Below are 21,783 nucleotides of genomic sequence, written 5' to 3' on the forward strand. Positions count from 1 at the left end.
AGACACTTCAGTAACAGCAGGGTGCAGGAGGGGTGAAATAATTGAATACACATAAATAACAGCGAAGCCAGGACAATCATGGAGGCAAAACATTTTTTTTAGTTACCCACAAAATAATATGTTCGATTTCCCTCCTTTAAAAGTAATTTTATATGAGAAAAAAAAGTGAAGTTGGGTATCTTTTCTTTTCATTGAGGCTTCACTATGTTTCAGCTAGAATCTATAAATGCAGTTGTGATGAAATGACCTTTCACACACTTGATAGGTCATGTTTCAGCTATGAGTCGTCATGCTAATGGCATTGGATGAAGCCATAATAATAGTACGGGTGGGGAAAATGTTGATAGTAACGAAAAGGAGAACAGAGAGACAAACCTTCTGGAATGTATTTTCTCTCTCTCTCGCTCATCAATTCCATTCTAAATAAACACATGCCATTATAAAAGCTTTGCATACAATAACAGATGAAGTTCTTGGTAGGGTTTAGCTTCTCCTACATCTCGGTGAAACACAGCATATGTATCAGAGTTACCAGCTGATAAATTAATGTACTAGTTCCCAAACTAACAAAATCCTAAATCAGTTCATATTCCTGGTAATGATTAAGGTTTCTATTTTTCCCTCACTGTGTGTAATTCCTAGAAAGATGGTGTCAGGTGTACTTGTTTATTAAGAGGATGAAAGACCCCTAATTTGCTCAGTCTTCTACTTCCTAAACCTTTCATTATTATAAGTTCAGTACACTGTGGACAGGTATCCCTTTCACAAACCACTAGCTGTCTCAGTTAGAAAGGCTAAAAATCAAACAAATAGGTAGAATTAATCATCCTTTCTTCCCCCTGCCCAGGAGGTCAATTAGGAAAATGGCTAAGGCACATGTACTCAGGACTAGATCCTGCAGAGATTTAATGAACATGTTTAGCTTTATACACAGCCATGGGACTACCAATGCAATTCTGCTGTAGAAAATAGAGAGCAGGATTTTGTTGGCTGCTCACATGGGGTCCAATCTCTATGTGCAGAATTGGTGGCATTAGTGGGACCACTTACCATATGTAAAACTAAGCATTTACACTGTGTAAACTTAAGGACGTTAATAAGTCTTACTAGGATTGCAGCCTTAGGTGGTGATATCTTTGGGAGATGGCCTGTCTTTGTGTTATATATTTTTACAGTTTCTTAACATGATGTATTGGAGCCTTTAAGCACTACTGCAATACAATTAATAAGGTTCCATGACAGGGAGCTTGCACTGCTGATGCCCATGTGTCTCAGTGATGGAATATGTCTTCCTACAGGGCTGTCAGCCACACACCTTTCATGGGCTCTAAGTTCAGTTAAAGAGCCAAATCCTGAATCAGCAGAACTACGCAGCTCTGCCCTGGAAAGCAGGAGGCAGGGTTTGTGAAATTCACAGTTCTTTACAGATCAACAGGTATGTTGGGTTGGCAAGTAGGTGAAGGAGGTGTAAGCTGTTCTTTTCCGCAGAGACAAAGGAGTGTATCACATGGAAAAGTTGCTCTTGTGCAGAAAGCAGGCACAAAGCCTATGCACATCTTAATCACTGACTTGACCATGATCTAGAAGTACCTACGTGGGGAAGAGATTTTGATCATAGATATCTCCTTAAACCAGCAGAAAAAGCCACCTAAGGATGCAATGGTCAGAAGCTGGATCTAGACAAATTCAGACCAGGCATAAGGTGAAAATTTTTAACATTGAGAGTAACCAATCATGGAAGTAATTTACCCAGGGACAAGGTTGATTCTCTATCATTTTAGGTCAACAAATCAGCATTGTATAACTTTCAAATAGACATGATATTGCTTAAACAAAAGAAATTATAGAATGAGGTTCTTTGGTTTGTAATCAGTTCAAGTTTTAAAAACCATGAATCATAAATTCTCAGAATAAGATACAAAAGTATCACGGTCGTTCCTGTTGTCACTTGAAGCAGCCCATGGAAAAGGATTCTTTTCTTTCTAGCTTCTTAGTGTAGCCTGTAGTGGCAAACCTCCCAGCCCAGGTCAAAGAATCCTTGGCTAGCAGGGCTTGCATTAGTGCTCTAAAAATAGCTGTGCAAGACAGCATTTTGAAGCTGTGGCTTGGGCTGGAACTCTGGTTCTGAAGCTGAGAGAAGGGGGTAGTCTTTACCACCAAGTTCTTAAAGGGGGTAGGATGTTTTATTTTATATTGATTCTGATATAACCTTGTATAACAGAAGTATCATATCTTGTCAGATTAAACATCACCATACAAATTTAAAGCAATTTGCCCCAACTCAAACAAACATTACTTACAAGGTGAGTAAAGTAATCTTATATTGGGCTAGCTTCTGTTGCTAAAAGAGACAAGTTTTTGAGTTACATCAAGCTCTTCGTTAAGTCATCCATCTTCTTTCTAATATCCAACATGGCCACAGCAGCACTGGAAACAATATGATTTTTGAAGTGTTTAAAATAAGTAACAGAAAATACATCAAAATGTGCTATGGATTTACTTTTAGTTTAAAATAGTTCCACACATTTAATTTTTGTTACCAATACAATTTTGAAAATGTGTTTAGATTTGGAGATAAAGCATGAGGGTACTTTACTGAGAGGAAAAAATGTGAAAGACTGTGACAAAATTCTTAAAATTGACTTTTATTTAGAAAGAGGGACTGTAAAAGAATTTTAAAGATATGATCCCTGTCTGGAAGTTTGTTCAAAACATTGCATTTCAGCAAGTCTCATTATCTACCTTTTATTTGTTCTCTTGTTATTGATAATTTGCTTTTAAATTGAAAGTGCCTCATTTATAAACCATTCCGTCTCCCTGCATGACTGGACAATTGCATTTAAATTCAGTGGTTTTCCCTTTGTAAACAGTTACTGTGGAAATGACTAAGATGTTAGTAACCCAAATTTATGATTTCATTGTATTATCACTTAAGGATAAAACTACCATCATTATTATTTATAGAATGCTTTGAACATACTTTGTGATTTACAAAAGCTTACAAATGCCAAGATCTCTGCCCTAAAGAAGTTACTGTATAATTAGACAATAATGTGTGGCTATATCATAGATGGAAGAGTCAGTGTCTTTCAGGTAAAGAAGCACTGGAATTGCTATCTACGCCACCTTTGAGAGACTTCAGAGAAAGGAATACTTTCCATCAGATAATTGGGAGTGACAAGTAAGCCCTCTTTGATACTTCCAGTATCTTATTTTGAAGGCTTAGCATTCATACGTTTTAAGAACAACGAATAGTCATGTGGCATCTTAGGGTGTGTCTAGACTACCTAGTTTTGTCGACAAAAGTGGACTTTTGTCGACAAAACTATACCAGCGTCTACACTACCGCTGAGTTCTGTCGACATAATGTCGACAGAACTCAGCAGTTTTGTCGACGCTGGTATACCTCATTTTACGAGGAATAACACCTTCTGTCAACAGAACTCTGTCGACAGAAGGTGTTATTGCCTGTAACACTGCATCCAGACTACGGAGTTCTGTCAACAAAGCAGCTTGCTTTGTCGACAGAACTCAATGTGTCTGGACGCTCTTTGTCGACAGAAGTTTTGTCGACAGTATCTGTCGACAAAACTTCCGTCGACAAAACGCGGTAGTCTAGACGTACCCTTAGAGACTAAACATGAGTACTTCAGTTGGCCTGAGAGGGACTACTTGGGCTAAAAGCATGTGTCAAAGTGATTGTAGGATTGTGTCCTTAAACTGTCTGATTTGTGGGTGATACTGTATTGTACAGTAGCAGTCTGAGTACTTTTGTGAAATTAAATATATGATGGTAACTTACTAAATAACTTATCTTCTTCTCTGGCCTCCATAATGATAGTATCTCATAGCCTCACAGTAATTTTTAATGTATTTTTTCTTACAACACCCATGAGGTAGAAAAGTACTGTTTTGCCCAATTTACAGATGTGTTACTGAGGCCCAGAGACACAAAGCTCTAAATCCTCAAATGTATTTAGCCACCTAACTCTCACTGAAACCAGTCTTCAAATCAATAGAAGTTATGAACTTGAATACCTCTAGAGATCTGAAAACTAAACCTGAGACTCCCAAATATAAAACCAGCATCCAAACTACTGGACCATCCTTTATTGCTATGCATGATTTATTATTGGTACATGTTGAATCTCTCTAATCCGGCACTCTCAGGTCTGGCAACATCCATGGTCCGGCATGATTTTAGTTAGCTGGATGTCCTCTTATCATGGGTGTGTCTAAGTTTCCTGTGGTTCTGTAAAGTTTATTTACAGCTGCTAGTCCTGGCTCTTGGTGTTTTGTGCTATTATGTAGCTCTAATTTACCCCATATGTCTTCTAAGAGCCCAGCAAACAGTGGAAGTGTTTGTAATACTGCTAAGCATAAATATTCTTTTATACTTTATCTATGTATTTCCTTTTGCCAATACAATAAAACTGTGTACCAATGCTAACACTTTGTTATGAAGAGAGCTCATAAGCCTTGGCTAGGCATAGGCTTATATAGGATGTATCACTATAGTCATATATTATGAATCAGCATTGCAAGCTTTGTTCCATTTAATTCACCTCAGCAAAACAAAAATAAAAGAGACCCACTCGCTACAATATTGACCTCCCATGGTTTGGCAGATTCTCTGGTTCGGTACTCATTATGTCCCCAGGGTGCCAGACTAGAGCTAGTCACTGTACCAAGCAATAAAAAGACAGACCCTCTATCAGTATAAGTAGAAGTAAAGAAACTTCAGGTTTATACAGACAGATAGGGGAGAACAAGGAAAGAAGATAATATTGGTCAGTGGGATAATTTATTATGCAGAGCCTAATGCTACTCATACTGAAGCCAATAGCAAAACTCTAATTTCACTTTCATGGAAGCAGGAACCCAGTGACAAAACTTTCAAAACTTCAGTGGAACCAAGAATTTAGCTCATATTGCATGAGCATGTCTCATCAAACAGTAATGTGTTTTACATTGCAATGTAGCTTGCAGTGTCTGTCTTGTCTTGGCATAAATATGGGAGTATTTGGAGATATTTGGCCACATCACAAACCCATCAGAAAAATCAGTAATAGTTGATGAGAAGGGATGTGCGGAGATAATATGGAAAATTAGCTACATTTAAGACCACACCTATGAGAAGAAAAATTAGGGGGGGTATGTCTACACTACCCTCCTAGTTCGAACTAGGAGGGTAATGTATGCATACCGCACTTGCTAATGAAGCCCGGGATTTGAATTTCCCGGGCTTCATTAGCATAAGCGGGGAGCCGCCATTTTTAAATCCCCGCTGCTTCGAACCCCGTGTAGCGCGGCTACACGGGGCTCGAACTAGGTAGTTCGGACTAGGGTGCCTATTCCGAACTACCGGTACACCTCGTTTCACGAGGAGTACCGGTAGTTCGGAATAGGCACCCTAGTCCGAACTACCTAGTTCGAGCCCCGTGTAGCCGCGCTACACGGGGTTCGAAGCAGCGGGGATTTAAAAATGGCGGCTCCCCGCTTATGCTAATGAAGCCCGGGAAATTCAAATCCCGGGCTTCATTAGCAAGTGCGGTATGCATACATTACCCTCCTAGTTCGAACTAGGAGGGTAGTGTAGACATACCCTGGAGTATTAAAAAAATGCTATTACTATATTTACATATATATTAACTTTTCTTTTGATGTCTTCTTCCTTTTCCTCATGACCATACTGAATTATAATTTGTTAGACTGTACTGTCCAATAATAACTTCGGGGTGCAACACTTTAAAAAAAACAGAATGTAACACCATGTTTCTCTTGTGCACTTATTGAATTCGTGTCTTGAATTGAATTCATGTCTTCAGTGTGAGTTTTGGGTACACAAGAAATGCGGGAGCCTCACAGTTCTAATCTACAACTGGATGCACTTAAAGTCAATAAGGCTCTGTCTGCGCAGATGTGAGGGTTCACCTGTATAGATCAAGTTGAAATGTCAGGCCATAGGTTTTAGAAAGCACATTTTAATTATTTGGTAATATACATGCCAATCCTGAAAATGCACAGCTGAATAACTTTACAGATGTGAGTTAAAAAAATGAGCCTTCAGATCATTAATTTGCTACTGCATGTCTGACAGAAATAAATTAATTCACCCCTAGGAAATTGGGTAATTCTGCCAGGAGTTGTGCTCTTGAGTAAATGCACACCCATAACTCCATTCCATTGAGTTCAGAATTTGTAGAATCAGGCCCATAAATTGGATCTTAAAAGAGCAGAAGGAACACATTAGGTGCTGCATAAGCACATAAGGGTCCAATAGTGGAAATAAGCAGGCATGTGTTCAACCTGTATGAGTACTCCTACTGAAATCAATGGGACTACTTTACATGAGTAAAGTCATATTTATTCCCTAATGATTGCAGAATTGGATCATAAGTATTTCCTTTTGACTTATAAGTGTAAGTACTTAAAGTTCTCAGCATGACTTTGCTGCTAACTTAAATGTTTATAGTTCTACAGGTTGAACTTCTCTAATCTGGCACTCTTTGATCCAGCAACATCTGTGATCCAGCCTGATTTTAGATAGCCAGATGTCCACTTTTCATAGGTGTAACCAAGTTTTCCACTGTCCCATAAAGTTTGTTTACAGCTACCACTCCTGGCTCTGTGTTCTGTGCTATTATTTAGCTCTAATTTGCCCCTACATGTCTTCTAAGAGCCCAGTTAGCAGTGGAAGTGTTGGTAATTCTGCAAGACAACACTGAACTCCTGTGGTTCACCAAATTCTGTGGTTCAGCACCAGTCAGGTGCCAGACTAGAGAGGTTCAACCTGTATTCATGTTGCTGCACAGAGGGGAAAAAAAGATTTTTTTTAAATTAAATCACACATGCACATTCAAAATGTTAACTATTTTAATTTTATCTATATATTTAAATAAAATCATGTGCATTGTCATTATTGTATAAATCATCTCCAGACTGTCATAGGTGCCTATTATTAAACCATAATAACACTAATTTGCTAGAATCACACAGTGTGCAACACACAAACACTGAATAATTATACTAATTAATACCTAACTTATAAAAACTGATAAATCACTATTTTTGACAGGTCCTGATGTTGTTTATTTGTCAAACTTTCTCGGAACTCGCTGCTGTCAGACCTGTTTAACCGTAATTCATGGAGCCGGGGATGCTGCAGTACCTCTTCTCATTAGTTCAAGATTAGAATTCCTCTAAGATTTGTTTTCCGAGGGAGGGAGGGAGGGAGAAAAATAGGCAAAGGCAATGTTGCCACAGGCATCATTTTAATCAGCAGCTTCCTGTCACTTAAGTATTAGTATTTGTCAGGCAGGCAGAAGTGTCAACCCCTGCCTAGTTTTTTGCCACTGAAATCCCGTTTGCAGGTTGGCCTTTTATCCAGTCCCCTTGTGCCAACCTTTTGCAGGAAAAGTTGTAGCCGTCTCTCTGGGGTAATAAACCAACAGCAGGGCCGTCGCTTCGGCTAGTGCCCATTTAAAACTCGTTCCAGTCCTCTCCCCCAAGGGGCTGTGTGCGTGATAGCAAATAACGTGCATCTGGACAGCATGGAGTGTCCTTCTCCCCCCACCCCCGCAACCCTAAGTTCCCAGCGGGCTAGGAGGGGGGCTCTCGCTGGCTGAGCCGAGCGCCTGCCTGCACTTACCAATCCCGCGGTGCGGGCGTAACGGCGCGTGCAGGAGGGTGGGATGCTGGGCAGGGAGACCCGCTCGCCCCCTCCCAGCGCCGGCCGGGGCTCCGCGCTCGCTGTGCAGCTCGGGCTCGCCAGGGCGCTCCTTGCCTCGGCGGCTCGGCTCGTGCCGCCGCCACCCCCCCTCCACCCCTCCCGGCGGGCTTGAAGGTCACCTCGCTCCTTCTCCGGAGCCACTTTGCTGCGCCGGCTGGGGAGCGGCCGCGAGGCGAACCCGGCCACCCAAAGTCACCTGGCTGGAGCGGCTCCCGGGAAATCCCCCCCGACGCCAGCCCGCCCTGCGCGGGGCTCGCCCGCTGAGGGGCGGGGGAGGGGGTCTCTGTCAGCTCCAGGCTCCTACGCAGAAGGGGGAGGTTTCTCTGCAAGCGCCAGGCTCGTGCATGGGGGAACCTCTGTGCGAGCTCGAGGCGCGCCTAGTGGGGAAGCTCGCCACGAGCCGCGCCGGGCTCGTGGGGCGAGCGCCAGGCTCAGCCGCCGAGCGGGCTCCGCCAGCCTGAGGGCGCGCGCCGGGGGAGCTCGCCGACACGAGCTGCGAGCCCGCGGACCAGGTGCTGGCTCGGCTGAGGCGCCTTGCGAGGCTGCCTCGCCCCCCGCGGCTCGGGATTGCTCTGCCCGCGCGGGGCTCGCCGCTGGCTGCAGCCCAGGTGCCCGGCGGGAGGGCGGCGGAGGAAGGCAGAGGCGCACGGCGGATGCCCCGCTGAGTGAAGGCGGGAGAGAGCAGCCGCGACCCTCACGCCCCGAGGGGAAAGGGCTCCCGGGGCGGGCAAGCCTCCCGGGATCTCCACGCTGCCCGTCTCCCGGGTCGGCGACAGCTGAGCCTCGGAGCCTCTGTTGGACGGAGCGGGAGAGCCACGGTCCCCTTCAGTCGCCGCCTTCTCTTTATGGTGAGTGGAGCCTTCGGCTGGGTCGGGCAGAGGGCGAAAGTACCAGCCCCTGGTGCGCTGGGAAGTCCCCCCCCACACACACACACGCCCCGGGCTGGTCCCAGCAGCTCAGAGAGTTGTCCTGCCGTGCTGTGCTGTGGGGTGGGAGGAATTGCTAAAGGAAGCCACCGGGCTTTCAGTCTCTCCGAGCGGCACTTCTGGGCAGGACACTGTAGGCAGTGTAGGGCTGCAGTCCCCTCTAGGCGCCCCGGCTCTGCCTGGGGGAGCCAAGTGCTGCTCCAAATGAGACCGATTTGTGTGCTTGGAAGGGTCTGGTGAGTCAAAAGCCAGTTTCTTTTCTCCTTATGGCCCCACTCATGCATCTTGCTTGCAGTGATATCTTGCTAGCCTCTCTATTGCTGCTGGTGGTGGGGTTGTATTTGATAGTGTATATGCTGGTAAGTAAGTATCTGGTACGGGAAAGTTACTGTAATATGATGCAGGTAGCAAGTTCTGAAATGTTTTCCACATGCAGTTGTGTTCAAAGGACAGGGAGGCAGATACAAGCTCGTGCCAGGGACCTGGATTGAGTAAGACAGGGATCATGCCAACGAGCTAAATGTGTATAAATGGGGCAAACTAATAGGAGTTAAGTGGCGGATGAAGAGAGCAAAGCACATCACTGAATAATGTCAGTGAAACACTTTAAAAAAAAGCAATGTACTAACACACAGCATATTCCTAAAGGCATCCCAGGCATCCCTGTCTTATAGCTATATTCATGGGAGCTAAGTAAAAGTGGTGTGACTAAAGCTAGCTTTTCTGATGGAAAATATCAGACGATGTTACAGTGAAGGGCAGCTTCAAGCATTGAAATGCAAAAAATCTTCAAGTCTGCTTTCAGATGAATTGCTGACTTAAAGTCTAATTCCTTCAAATGATACAAACTTGTAAAGTACAAAAGATTTTGTGCAAATCTGTGACTTGTCATTTAACTGGTCCAGTTTCTGAATGTGGGAAAGTATGTCATTAGAATCTTATTAAGAAGTAGCAATTTAGTCATGACTGATTGTAATGGTAACAAAATCTCTGCTCATTCAAGGTAAATTGAGTTATAAAATTTAAAAGGACAATGTTCTGAGAGGTAAAGACTTTTCTTTTTAAATCTTTCCCAGTTGTACAGCTACAGGTATGGAAGATATCGAATGTTATTTACAATATTTAGGTGTAACAAAGGGTAAACAATTCTTTATACTCTGTTTAGAAGCAAGACCAAGATGTGTTGCTTTGGTAATAAAAACTAGTAATATGGGGTATGTGTGGAAAGAGTTTTAAAGCACCCTGCTTACTAAATCCATAATCACATAATAGTTAACTCACATTCTAAATGGAAGGTGTTCTTGTTTTTATAAAACATTTTTCGGGTTTGGAAAATGATCCATTAAGGGGCTGTGAAAGTGTGTGGCAAAGCTTAGGTAAAAACAAAGTGAATGGCATTTTCAGTGTGTGTTTCTCATAAAACAAATGGGGACAGCTCAAATTATGGTATTTCTAAGTTTATTTAGTATTTCTCTTTACTTGGATGGTTTGAAGTTTTTTTTCTAATTACAGTCCAAATCAGATGCCTACCTGAAGATAGTGTCTTGTATAGGCTTCAAGTTTCCCTTAAGATTTATTTATTCTGCTCAACACATCTGACAAAGGGTTTTGGCATTTTCTGAAATGAGGACTATATTTATGCAACCTGAATTATTTTTAAACTACTATTTAACTTGTTAGCAACAGTACAGATGGCAAGTACTGTGGTCAAATTCACAATATGTTGATAATTTTGATAATGTTTGTAACCATGGCACTTGTGAGCATTGAATAATAGGGGCATTTATGTTTTCAGAAGCAGGTTTCCTTAAATAGTAGAAATACTTGCAGAAGTCTGGTGTCTCTCAGCAGACTGAATTCACTAAATCTTGGATTCATAAAATAGGTACTTTTAGCAAAGAGTGCAAATATAGAAATACAGGGATAGATCCTCAGCTAATGTAAATGGTTATAGCTCCAGTAATGGACCTGTAATAATTCATGCCAGCTGCAGAGCTGCATCACAGTATGTATATTTAATTTTGTACTGACATGTACTAACTCAGACTGAAAAGTAGTGAGGTTACCTCATGGGGAAAGGACTAAAGTAGAGGCTGCTGACCTTGTTTTGGAGTTCTTCATGCCCTCATGCAGCGTGGCTCCATTCAGTTAACACTTCTAACCTGTGCTCTGTTCATTCCCTTATCTCCTCTGTCCTTCTCTGTTTTCTGTATCCCATTACCTCACTTTGGGTTTTTGCCTCTTTTTCACCCTTCATTTCCCTTCCTCTTCTTCCCTGTCACTGGCCCTCCTGCCTCTGCATCAACTTTGCAGAAATTCTCTATTCCCACACTAAAGCAGTTGCTATTGTGCCCAGCCACATACAGCACAGCCATCAGAAGCAGTAGGTGGTGCTGCAGTGAATATTGTTTTGTAATACCGCTTGGGGAGAAGATGCTGGGAGCCTCCCATGTCAAAAGTCTTTCTGTGCCTTATTCTCCCCTAGGGAAGTTGATTAGGAGTACTGCACTAATCAACTAATCAACCCAGATTAGCAACACTGCACTAAAGGGACTTGGTGCACTCATCTGTAATGTAAATTTTTTCTTATGTAGGTACTGGGTGTAGTTTTCTTAAAATTACCACACAGTAGACACAAATTTATGCTTAAAGTGGCAGAAAAGGTATACATTTACAAATTCCTAAATTTGTTTCATTTAAATCAAACAAACTAGTAACCTGTTAAATAAACCAAGAAGATAAAAATGATTTTGCTCAGTTTGGCTGGACACCAGAGAAGTTCATACACCATCTTCAGAAGATTTATCGCTGAAGCTTGTTCATCACATTAGCTTTAAAGGGAGCCTGGGATTTACACAACTTACATTTGATATTGGTAGTTAAATGGTGATGTGGTAGGGATTATAAACCCAACTCAAAGAAAAGTAAAATATCTACTGTTTAAAACTTTGTTGATGGAGGTATATTTTTAAATGGACTCATTTTCAGTGCAAAATTATGTGACATGGTGTAGATCTTCTTTGTGATTTGTATTCAGTATTCATTGCATGTTATTTGGCACTTACTTATTTGAAGGGGGAAATAGACACATCACTATATATCAGTGAATTTCCCCATTGTTGCCAGCAAACGTTTGCCTAGCAGTAAGTGCACATGTGAACTGAATAAGTGTCCCAGTAAAGATTCATGCTCTGGGAAGTTAAAGTTTGACACTAATCCAGAGACTGCCCCATAACAAATGATCATGATGCAGCAACCCCATACTTCCTAAGGAAACCTAGTATTTGTGCAGCATTGTAGTCAGAGGGGGAGGATTATAGCAGTATTGTCAGCAGTGTGCATGTGGATGACTGGGAACTCATTCTTGATCATCACGTGTCTTCAGTCTCATAATGCAAGGCATAAAAAAGGTGAGTGAATCTACCCCTAATGTAATTTTAATTACATCAAACTGGCTCCATTTGTGTATTACTATAAGACTCTGATACTGCAAGTCCTCTATGAATGGAACTCCCAGTGGAGTTTGGAGCACAACATGTGACTGACTTGAAGGACTGAGCCCTTCTTTAGCACAATTATGAATACTATTTGTGGCTGCAACTGGGTTAATAGTGGGGAAATTATTCACATTCATCTCAATGAATCATACACGACAATAAGGCTTACATAGGATTTTACTGGAGTATGAGTCTTGTTCTGGTCCTCAGCACAGGTAAATTTCACTCTCGAAGAATCATAGCCCAAATGAGTTATTTGATCATTGTATTGTCTTTCTAGTTTGAATGCGTGCAAAATTTCAACTTAATGTAACTAATGTATTTGTATCTGGTAAGTTGATGTGTTCAGTAATGAATATATTCCAAAAGAAAATTCTATTCAACACAGGAAAATACTTTTGGGATGCTGGGATTATATAGTAGTGTATATCAGGAGTACCGAATCACATATAAGGATTCTGAAGGACCTTGGATGTTAGTTAGATAGCTGACAACATCAATTTCAGAAAGAAAATGTCTGTTATACTTCAAGATTTAGATTTTGCAAATTTAGTTAAATATCTTTTTGCTACGGTTTCCTTAATTTATTTAAAAGAAGCATATAAGAAGCAAGAGTTTAACGTAGATTTCTTTCAATGATTATTCAAACAATAACTGAGAGTTTATGACATACTCGTTGAAAACCAATTTTCTTAATCATGGAAAAATATGTAAGAAGTATATTTTAACAGATAAGCATACAAGTTAGCAAATATAACTTTGAAGACATAGCCTTAACTCTGCCCCAATGTTCATTAAAACAAAACTCAGCTCCTTTTTTTATGCTTTATAATACAGTTTTAACTTTTATGATAATATACTGTTTCTCAAAAAACATGAATAATATCTAATATTTCTGAAACTTTGGATATATCTGGGTATCTAAAATAGCCTTTGATCCCAAATAGCAATATTGCATTGAAATGCGTATGTTCAACAGTGCAGAATTAAAATGTGCATTCACACTAAACTGATATTTTAGTGCTTCACCGTGCTACTTTAGCATATGCATTAATACAAAGTGTTGTATTAGGTAGGAATGGGCTTGTATTTGACTTCTTGGTTTTAGGACATGTGGGTTAGGCTGGGAAAGGAAACAAAATGTTTCTTTGTTAGTTGGTCAAGACCAGCTAGTACCAATTAGTAAGATTTGTAGATGACTTCATTTTAGGTATAATAGACAGTAGTAGGTTGAGGATGCTATACTGTATCTACACATTCCCCTCATAAGATGATTTGAAGGTCTTAGGATAAATGTATACTGTGCAACCCTCCTGTTCCCCCCCCCCCCCCCCCCCGCTCCTGTGGGACTGAGTTTTAAAACTCAGGTAACTGACACAGGTTCATGCCATGAACTGAAGACAGCAGTGTTGACATTCCAGCTCAGAGAGGAGCATAGGCTCTTAGACCCTCCCTGCTTGCTGGGTTTCAGAGACTGGGTTTCAGCACAAGTGGGATCAGCTACATTGGTATTTTTAGCCCTGTAGAGTGAGCCTGAGTCGGCTGATGTGAGATTCCAGAGCCACTGCCATGTTTTGTTTGTTTTTCTATCAGTGTAAATGTAAACAGATAATTTTAAACAAATTTAAATTTATCTACTCTTATAACTATAAAGATTTTCCTGCTATCTAAACTGATTTTCTCTTCTTGCAGAGTAAGCCTGTTACATCTTCTTCTACCTTTAGTGGAGATGGAGAATAATTGATCACCATCCTAATTTTTGGGGGGAGAACCATAGCTTACAAAAAAAGAAACACACACACACAAATGTAGGTGTTTAATAGTGTATGGATACACTAGGCATGCTAACTATGCAGTTTTTAGAATGTTTTTTCTCTTTATTAAATAATTTTTTTTCTTTTTTTTTTGTAAACCAATGTATGGTCACTCACATTGAGAAATCTCATGGTATATTTCACATGATATATTTCAAACATTAGCTCACATTCACATTTGTTATTCTCTTGTTACTCAAAAATATTTCAGAGGATTATTCTCAGTTTCCTCTAGAATATTCAGCTCTCATTTCAGAAAAAGATGGAAAATTTCAATCCCCCTCCCTCAGAATGTTTTTTTTTTTTGAAAGTCTGAGCATGTGAAAATATCTGGGTGAGGATTTGTGTGGAGATTTTTTTAATTAGAAATGTTTACCAAATTAAAATATCCACTATGGTTGTGTTGAGTTACTTGGACTGAGTGTGTAGAAAAAAACATAATCCTTTTGAATAAGAGCATCCAGTTTTAAAATTTCATATCATATTATGTTGTATAAAGGATATATTGTTCTGAAATTAATGTATGGAGTTCAGTATGTTTGCTGAGGTGAAACACAGTGGTGAATGTCTGTATCCATTTTTTCCTAAAATGCCCATTATAAAAGTGTTGGAAGGTATGCTTTCCCCAATGTTCTATGACTAAGTATTTGGATGTGATGCACCTTTCTGCATATAGAGTTATTTCTTGCAATGGTAGATGCTAATATAACTAGAGAAGCATTTTTGACAACTGTGACAATAACTTTTTCTCTAAGATTATTTTGCTCTTCTCTGTTATCTTTCCAACCTTTTGATTCTTGATAATACCTCTTATGACTAGAAATAGCAGTTTCTCTCCATAGTGATGAACAGTAAATAATCATGTGTTTGCTAAAACCAACTTGACCTGCCTCTGGCAAAAAGACTGGAATAATGTTATCTATAACAGTTACACTTGGTTTCTTTAACCTTATTCATCTTTTGGGATGCACTAAGGAACAGTAGAGAAAACTGTTAGCCATTTAAGAACATTGCTCAGGTTCTACAAAAACAAGAACAGCAATCCCCCAAAAAATCAAAAAACAAAACAAAACCCAAATGGTATATTAAGAGATTTGTAATACACTTAAAATATGCCTCTTGGGAGTGAAATAAACTTGTTTTGATTTTTAAAATAAATATTAATTCAATGTTGTGTTTCAACTGATTTTTGATGGCTTCAGTTAAGGTAACAGACTGTTGGATATTCACCTCTTACAGGGACAATGGACTTATAATATCTGAACTGCCTGGGAGATGCCTGGACAGTGCAGAACACATACTTGGGGAAAATTGCCTAGCAGTATGTTGAGGTCACACTGTCAGTAGTAACCCAGGTTGGTAGAAGCCAGAGTGTAGCTGATATGCTACTGACAGGCTTTTGGGATCAGACTTGGTGGTACTGCAGTTGTATGCAGACACTTGGTGTAACCAGCATGCTGTTTATGAGCAACCCAGGTTGGGAGCTACAACAGCAATTCACTGTCAAACACTCAAAGCTCCAAGGTACAGCCCCTCATTGGTCTGTATTAATCCTGAATGTGGTGCAGAAAACCAAAACAATGCATATTATTATTGGTTTAGTATGCATTTACGATTGAAAAATAGCCATTGTCCTTAAAATATCCAAAATTCCTTGGTGTTTTTACGTGATTGAATACATGCTGGATGCCTCCATAACTTATTGGCTCAACAACAGAATAATTTCTCTATTGTTATTTGAGAGCAATGGAGGTTACTTCAGACAATATTGAGTAGTGTGGTCTGGGTAGAATGCTTAAGCCTCTTTGATTGAATCACTATTAATAAGCTCCACTCTCTGCTTTCCATCTCCAGTAACCTCTGGTTTAACATTCAAAATAGTCAGGTTGGTTTACAGTCTTGTTTGTTACCTCTGATAAACCTCCTACAACACTTTAGGCAAGACTATCCATTGTAATGCAGGGCACATGCTTAGATTTAGGTTTGCTCTACCTATTATTTGTCCCAGTGAATATTCAAATCATAAAAGGAAAAGGTGAGGATTACATTTAATACACCTAAACTTCCATACTCCAGATATCCCAGGAACACCTGTGGTTCAGACCTTGTCAGGAAGATCAGGAAGCAGGTCTGTGTTCTGCCTCTCCCCTGATCCCAGTTGTGGGAATAGCAACGAAACAAAGCACTTCTCCAGAGGCTTTTCCCCCACCATTTCCATAGCAATGAGGGGGCAGTGCCTGGGAATGGTGTGTGGGAGGCGGGGTGGTGGGAGTGGGGGGGAGGTGCTGGAGCCACCTGTGCCCCTGGGAGCAAGGTTCCGTGTAAGTACCATGCCCCATCCCCATCCCCTCATGCATCCTCCCTCCCTCTCCAGTCCTGCCCCAGCACCCTCTATGATGTGCAAATATTCCTCAGTCCTTCCTATCCTATTTCCCAGCATTGCCAAATTGACGAGGTTTAAGTTTAACATGGTTTCACACAGGCTCCCTGTATGCACAGGGAGCCAGCTGAAAAGCCAGCTCCCCACATGCACCGGTTCCCGCAGAGCAGCCTGTCCCCTCCCACACAGTGTTGCTTCTAATACAAAGGCAGCACCACGTGGGGTGGAGAGGCAGGTAGGAGCTGTACACATGGGGAGCAGGTTTAAAAGCCCGCTTCCCACACGCACTAGCTCTTGGAAGCTATCTACTCCCCATATGTAATTATGTAACTGCTGACATTTTCAGCGGTTACACAATTACTTAAATGCATTTTAACATCCCTAGTGAGGACTGTATCCCTAACATGTGGAAAGAAAACTAGCACCATGGACAGGTCAGTTACTTTCAAGGACCAGAAGATTAAGAGAAATCTCCTAGTTGACTGCAAGGACTGAGTAGCTGAATGCTCTGTGTTGAGGGTGAGAAAAGTGGTGGGACCATGGAGAAGCATTAGTGAGAGGAAATACAGAACAGGAGGCTGCTCTCCATAGTGTCCCTGGCCTGGGAACTGGAGTAGTAGGTGGGCTGGTTTTGGTTCCTCCCACTCGCCACTGAAGAAACAGGTATGATTATTAGACTTAGACACTAACACGGGGAAAACACAGACAATGACATAGCTGGAGGGCTGAGCTAGAGAATGCTGCAATTCCAGAAGTCAACATTAGGGCTATAGGGAAAAACAGTGAAATGGCTGTGTGTGGTTTTTTTTATTTAAGTGGTGACTGCTGTTTTGAAAGCTGTCAAAACTTAACCATCATTTTATCTTTTCACCAACAGCCCAAGTTATTCCTGGGTGCCAAAAGGCCTACCCACTGGCCAAAAATCTCACATGACTTCTGCCACACAATCAGTGATTTTCAATTTAAAAAAATGGCACAGTGAAAATTTCGGGACCATATAAAATATCAAAATAATAAGCTTTATACATGATGTATTGTTTTGAAAAGGATCTTCCATCTTCAGTTTTCCTAGTTCTGCCACAGTACCTGCATTTAGCTACAGTAGAATGCTGCGTGATGAAAAGGCATCTGAACATGGATCTTAAGCGTCTCTTGTAGGAGAGGACATGAGGTCATGCTATAAATGTCCCTTATTAGCTTGGAATATGTTGCTTTCCAGACCCATCCTGACTAAATATTGGTGCAATGGGAGAAATTAAGACAGCCATATCTCTTTCAGTTACAGTGAAAATACTTACAGTTAAGTTTTGGGGTGAAAATTCATCATTGCATTACCAGCTTTCTAATCTGTTTGTGTTAAAATATCCACAGGCAGTCCCCGGGTTACATACAAGATAGGGACTATAGGTTTGTTCTTAAGTTGAATTTGTAAGTAAGTCGGAACTGGCTCCAGATTCAGCGGCTGCCACTGAAACTGACCACGGGCTGACTACAGGAAGCCGGAGGCAGAGTTGCTCTGCCCCCAGCTTCCTGGAATCAGCCTGATCAGTTTCAACAGCTGCTGAATCTGGAGCCTGGGACAGAACAGCTGGGGCGCTGTCCGGTAGGTTCCCACAGGACCAACCCGGCAGCACCCCAGCTGCTCTACCCGAGGCGTCCCGCAACAAAAGCCTGGTCTGCTGGGGGGGGGGGGGCGCACTAACTGCGCCCCCTCCCCCCCAGCAGACCAGGGAGACCCGTGCAAAGCCGCACAGGCGGAGGGACCCCGCCGCCCATGTGGCTTTGCTCCTTTGCCCCCGAGCAAAGCCACACAGGCGGTGGGATGCCGCCTGTGCGGCTTTGCTCCTGTCTCCCTGGTCTGCTGGGGGGGTCCAGCGGCTTTGCTGGACCCCCCCCCCCCCCAGCAGACCAGGGAGACCGGGAGAAGCTTTTCTCGCCCCGGAGGACACGCGTCACCGCCCGTGAGCTCCGGGGCGAGAAAAGCCCCGTTTGTAAGTGCGGATCCGATGTAAGTCAGATCCGCGTAAGTCGGGGACTGCCTGTACTTTAAACTTCCCTCCCTCAATCCCCATGAAGAGCAACTGCCTTAAATGTCATCTACAATATCTACTGTAACCGTGTAGCAACATAAAGTCCTTTAGTGCACTGTGAATTGAGCTACACAGATGGAATCCAAAGTCTGTAAGGGTATGTCTACACTACCCTCCTAGTTCGAACTAGGAGGGTAGTGTAGGCATACCGCACTTGCAAATGAAGCCCGGGATTTGAATTTCCCGGGCTTCATTTGCATAAGCGGGGAGCCGCCATTTTTAAAACCCCGCTGGTTCGAACCCCGTGCAGCGCGGCTACACGGGGCTCGAACTAGGTAGTTCTGACTAGGCTTCCTATTCCGAACTACCGGTACACCTCCACGAGGAAGCCTAGTCCGAACTACCTAGTTCGAGCCCCGTGTAGCCGCGCTGCATGGGGTTCGAACCAGCTGGGTTTTAAAAATGGCGGCTCCCCGCTTATGCAAATGAAGCCCAGGAAATTCAAATCCCGGGCTTCATTTGCAAGTGCAGTATGCCTACATTACCCCGCTAGTTCGAACTAGCGGGGTAGTGTAGACATACCCCCACTGTTTTCCTGATATTTCTGTAGTGGAACACCCTTTCCCCTCTTTCTCCTACCCTGATTTGGACTCCCTATCAGTTCTTTAGTCCTAAATTACCTCTTTTCTGCGTCCATTGTGAGTATCTTGTTAGTACCTAGCCACCACCAGAAGAAAGATGATTAGGTTTCCATCTGTTTTCTTGTATACTACTTAGTACTTGCCAAATGTCAAATTTGTAATATATTTCTCTTTTAAATTTGGTTTGTTCTGAATGCCCTCCTTTCACATATAGATTATTGATTTGGTTATTTACTATGTTCCAATTGAGGACTCCAGTCTGATGCTTTTAACATTTCAAATCCTTATTATGTTTGTGTTTCAAAATGTTACCTTTATTAATGATACATGGATTTTCTATCTTACTACTGAATCATTGGCTATAACAAATTTGTAAGTGTTTCATCTGAAGTCGGAGTATGCTGAAGATTCAGTAATCAATAATTATAATTCCATTGTCAGTTTGAGCAACATCAGGATTTAGTTGAGTTGTGTGAAGTAAATTATTGGGTATTAAAACAAATAATACTTCTAGACACTACAGTGAGCAAGTGGATCACATTGTTTTGTATAATTGGAAAAGTCAATTGGTCTTTGAAATTTAGACCATCTTTCAATCCTCTTGTTACAATTATTCACTTTAAAAAAACAACAACTGACAAATCAGCACTTATCTGAATGTACCAATGAGAACATATGACATAGTTATGTTAATATTATTACTTATTGGCTTTTCTTTCCATATGAGCATCCATCAAAATTCAGCAAATGCCAGAGTTGTATGTACACCTTTTTTTTTTTTTTGGTCAATTAATGTACATAAATCCTTGTTTCTTGTTCCTGGCAAATGTTAACTCGAAGCTTTCATAGTCAATGTGATAATGCTTTAAAAAAATGGAATAATCCCACCATTTCTTCAACCCCACTAAAATCCTACTAGACACTTATGTGCATATTTGGGCACCTAAATACCTTTAAAATCTGGCCCTAAATCCTTATATATCGTTTGATATGCATTTTTATAGCATATCAGTGGCCTGAATAAGTTCTAAAGGACTCTTTGTGAGGTAATGAAAAATATGCCCACATCATAATATGCATTGTCAGTAGCATGCTAAATACCGATTATCATCAGTAACCACTTTTGTTATTCCCACTGTTAAAATAATTATTCTGCCGGATAATGCATATGTTTTGAGCTTAATAGATTCTAATAAAAACATTTTCTTATACATTTGAACAAAAATTTAAGTTAGCAACAAGAGATTTATGTGACACGGAGCAAAAGAATTAAAGCATACAATAAAATAATGTCACATATTTAAATAAATAGGCCTATATTATTTGGCCACATCTTCACTGCAACTGGTTGAAAATATGCAAGTGGAAGGCAGCATGAGAGAAAATGACCATGAAATCATTTAGATTTCATGATTCTAAGGAATGGTAGAAGGAAGAACTACAAAATAGAGACAATGGATTTCAGAAAGGCAGTTTTTAGTAAACTCAGAAATCTGGTAGGTAAGATCCCATGGTAGGTAAGGTCCTTGGATGCGGCAGAAAAGCTCTTCAGTGCAGACATAGCTGAAGAGGAAAAACAACTGAAGAGAGTTGGCAGTTTTTTAAAGAGACATTATTAAGGGCCCAAAAGCAAACTATTCCACTGCATAGAAAAGATAGAAAGTATGGAAGGAAAACATGTTGGATCAACCAGGAGATCTTACATGATCTAAAAATCAAAAAGGAGTTGTATAAAAAGTGGAAACTGGCTCTAATTGCAAAGGATGAATCTAAGCAAACAACACAGGTACTCAAGGGCAAGATTAGAAAGGCAAAGGTGAAAAACTAGCTAAATCTAGCTAGAGACATAAAGGGTAACAAGAAGACATTCTACAAATATATTTGAAGGAAGAAGACGAAGGTCAGGGTAGGCCCATTGCTCGGTGAAGAGGGAGAACAATAATGGGAAACTTGGAAATGGCAGAGGTGCTTAATTACATCTCTGTTTTGCTTTTCACGGCATGCCTAACATATTGAATGCTTGTGGAAATGAGGTAGGTATAGAAGTTTTAAAAAAAGGAAAAAAGTTAAAAATCACCTAGAAAAGTTGGATGTCTTCAAGTCACCAGGGCCTGATGAAATTCATCCTAGAATACTCAAGGAGCTGACAGAGGAGGTATCTGAGCCTTTAGCAAACATCTCTGAAAAATCATGGAAGTTCAGAGAGATTCCAGAAGACTAGAAAAGTGCAAATATAATGACCATGAACAGAAAGGGAAATAAGAACAACCCAGGAAACAACAGACCAGTCAGTTTAACTTCTGTGCCAAGGAAGATAATGGAGCAAGTAATTAAAGAATCAATTTGCAAACACCTGGAAGGTGATAGGAAACAGCCAACATGGATTTGTAAAGAATAAATCATGTCAAACCAATCTGATAGCTTTCTTTGATAAGATATCAAGCTTTGTGGATAAGGGAGATGTGGTAGACATGGTATACATAGACTATAGCAAGGCATTTGACACAGTCTTGGATGATCTTTTTATCAATAAACTAGGAAAATGTAACCTAAGGTACGTCTACGCTGTAACGCTGTACCAGAGTATCCTGAAATAGCTATCCCGCGTCTTCGCAACAAGCCCCTTATTTCATGCTCACTATTCCGAAATCCCTATAAACTTTATTCGATGAGGAGTAAGGGATGTTTTGGAGTAGTGCTTTTTTCAAAATATGGTGCCATGTAGACAGTGCCAAATGACAAAATAAGGTATTTCAAATAGCA

At 41.1% G+C, this 21,783-nt stretch overlaps 1 protein-coding gene across 2 annotated transcripts in view; it reads left to right on the forward strand.

Moving 5' to 3' along the window:
• The window catches only part of RBFOX1 (RNA binding fox-1 homolog 1), a 2,643,423-nt gene that overhangs the window by 1,021,545 nt on the left and 1,600,095 nt on the right, over positions 1 to 21,783 (forward strand). Inside the window, exon 1 of one of the 2 annotated variants that reach the window (XM_014574332.3) lies at positions 8,053 to 8,580. The exons of the other annotated variant lie outside the window; for it this stretch is intronic. Coding sequence (XP_014429818.1) covers positions 8,578 to 8,580 — 3 coding nt within the window. The 5' untranslated portion in view covers positions 8,053 to 8,577. Of the gene's footprint in view, positions 1 to 8,052; positions 8,581 to 21,783 lie in introns of those variants that run through there. 2 annotated transcript variants of the gene reach the window in all.

Source organism: Pelodiscus sinensis, chromosome 16 (genome assembly GCF_049634645.1).
Source record: "Pelodiscus sinensis isolate JC-2024 chromosome 16, ASM4963464v1, whole genome shotgun sequence".
In the NCBI taxonomy this organism is placed as follows: domain Eukaryota; kingdom Metazoa; phylum Chordata; order Testudines; family Trionychidae; genus Pelodiscus; species Pelodiscus sinensis.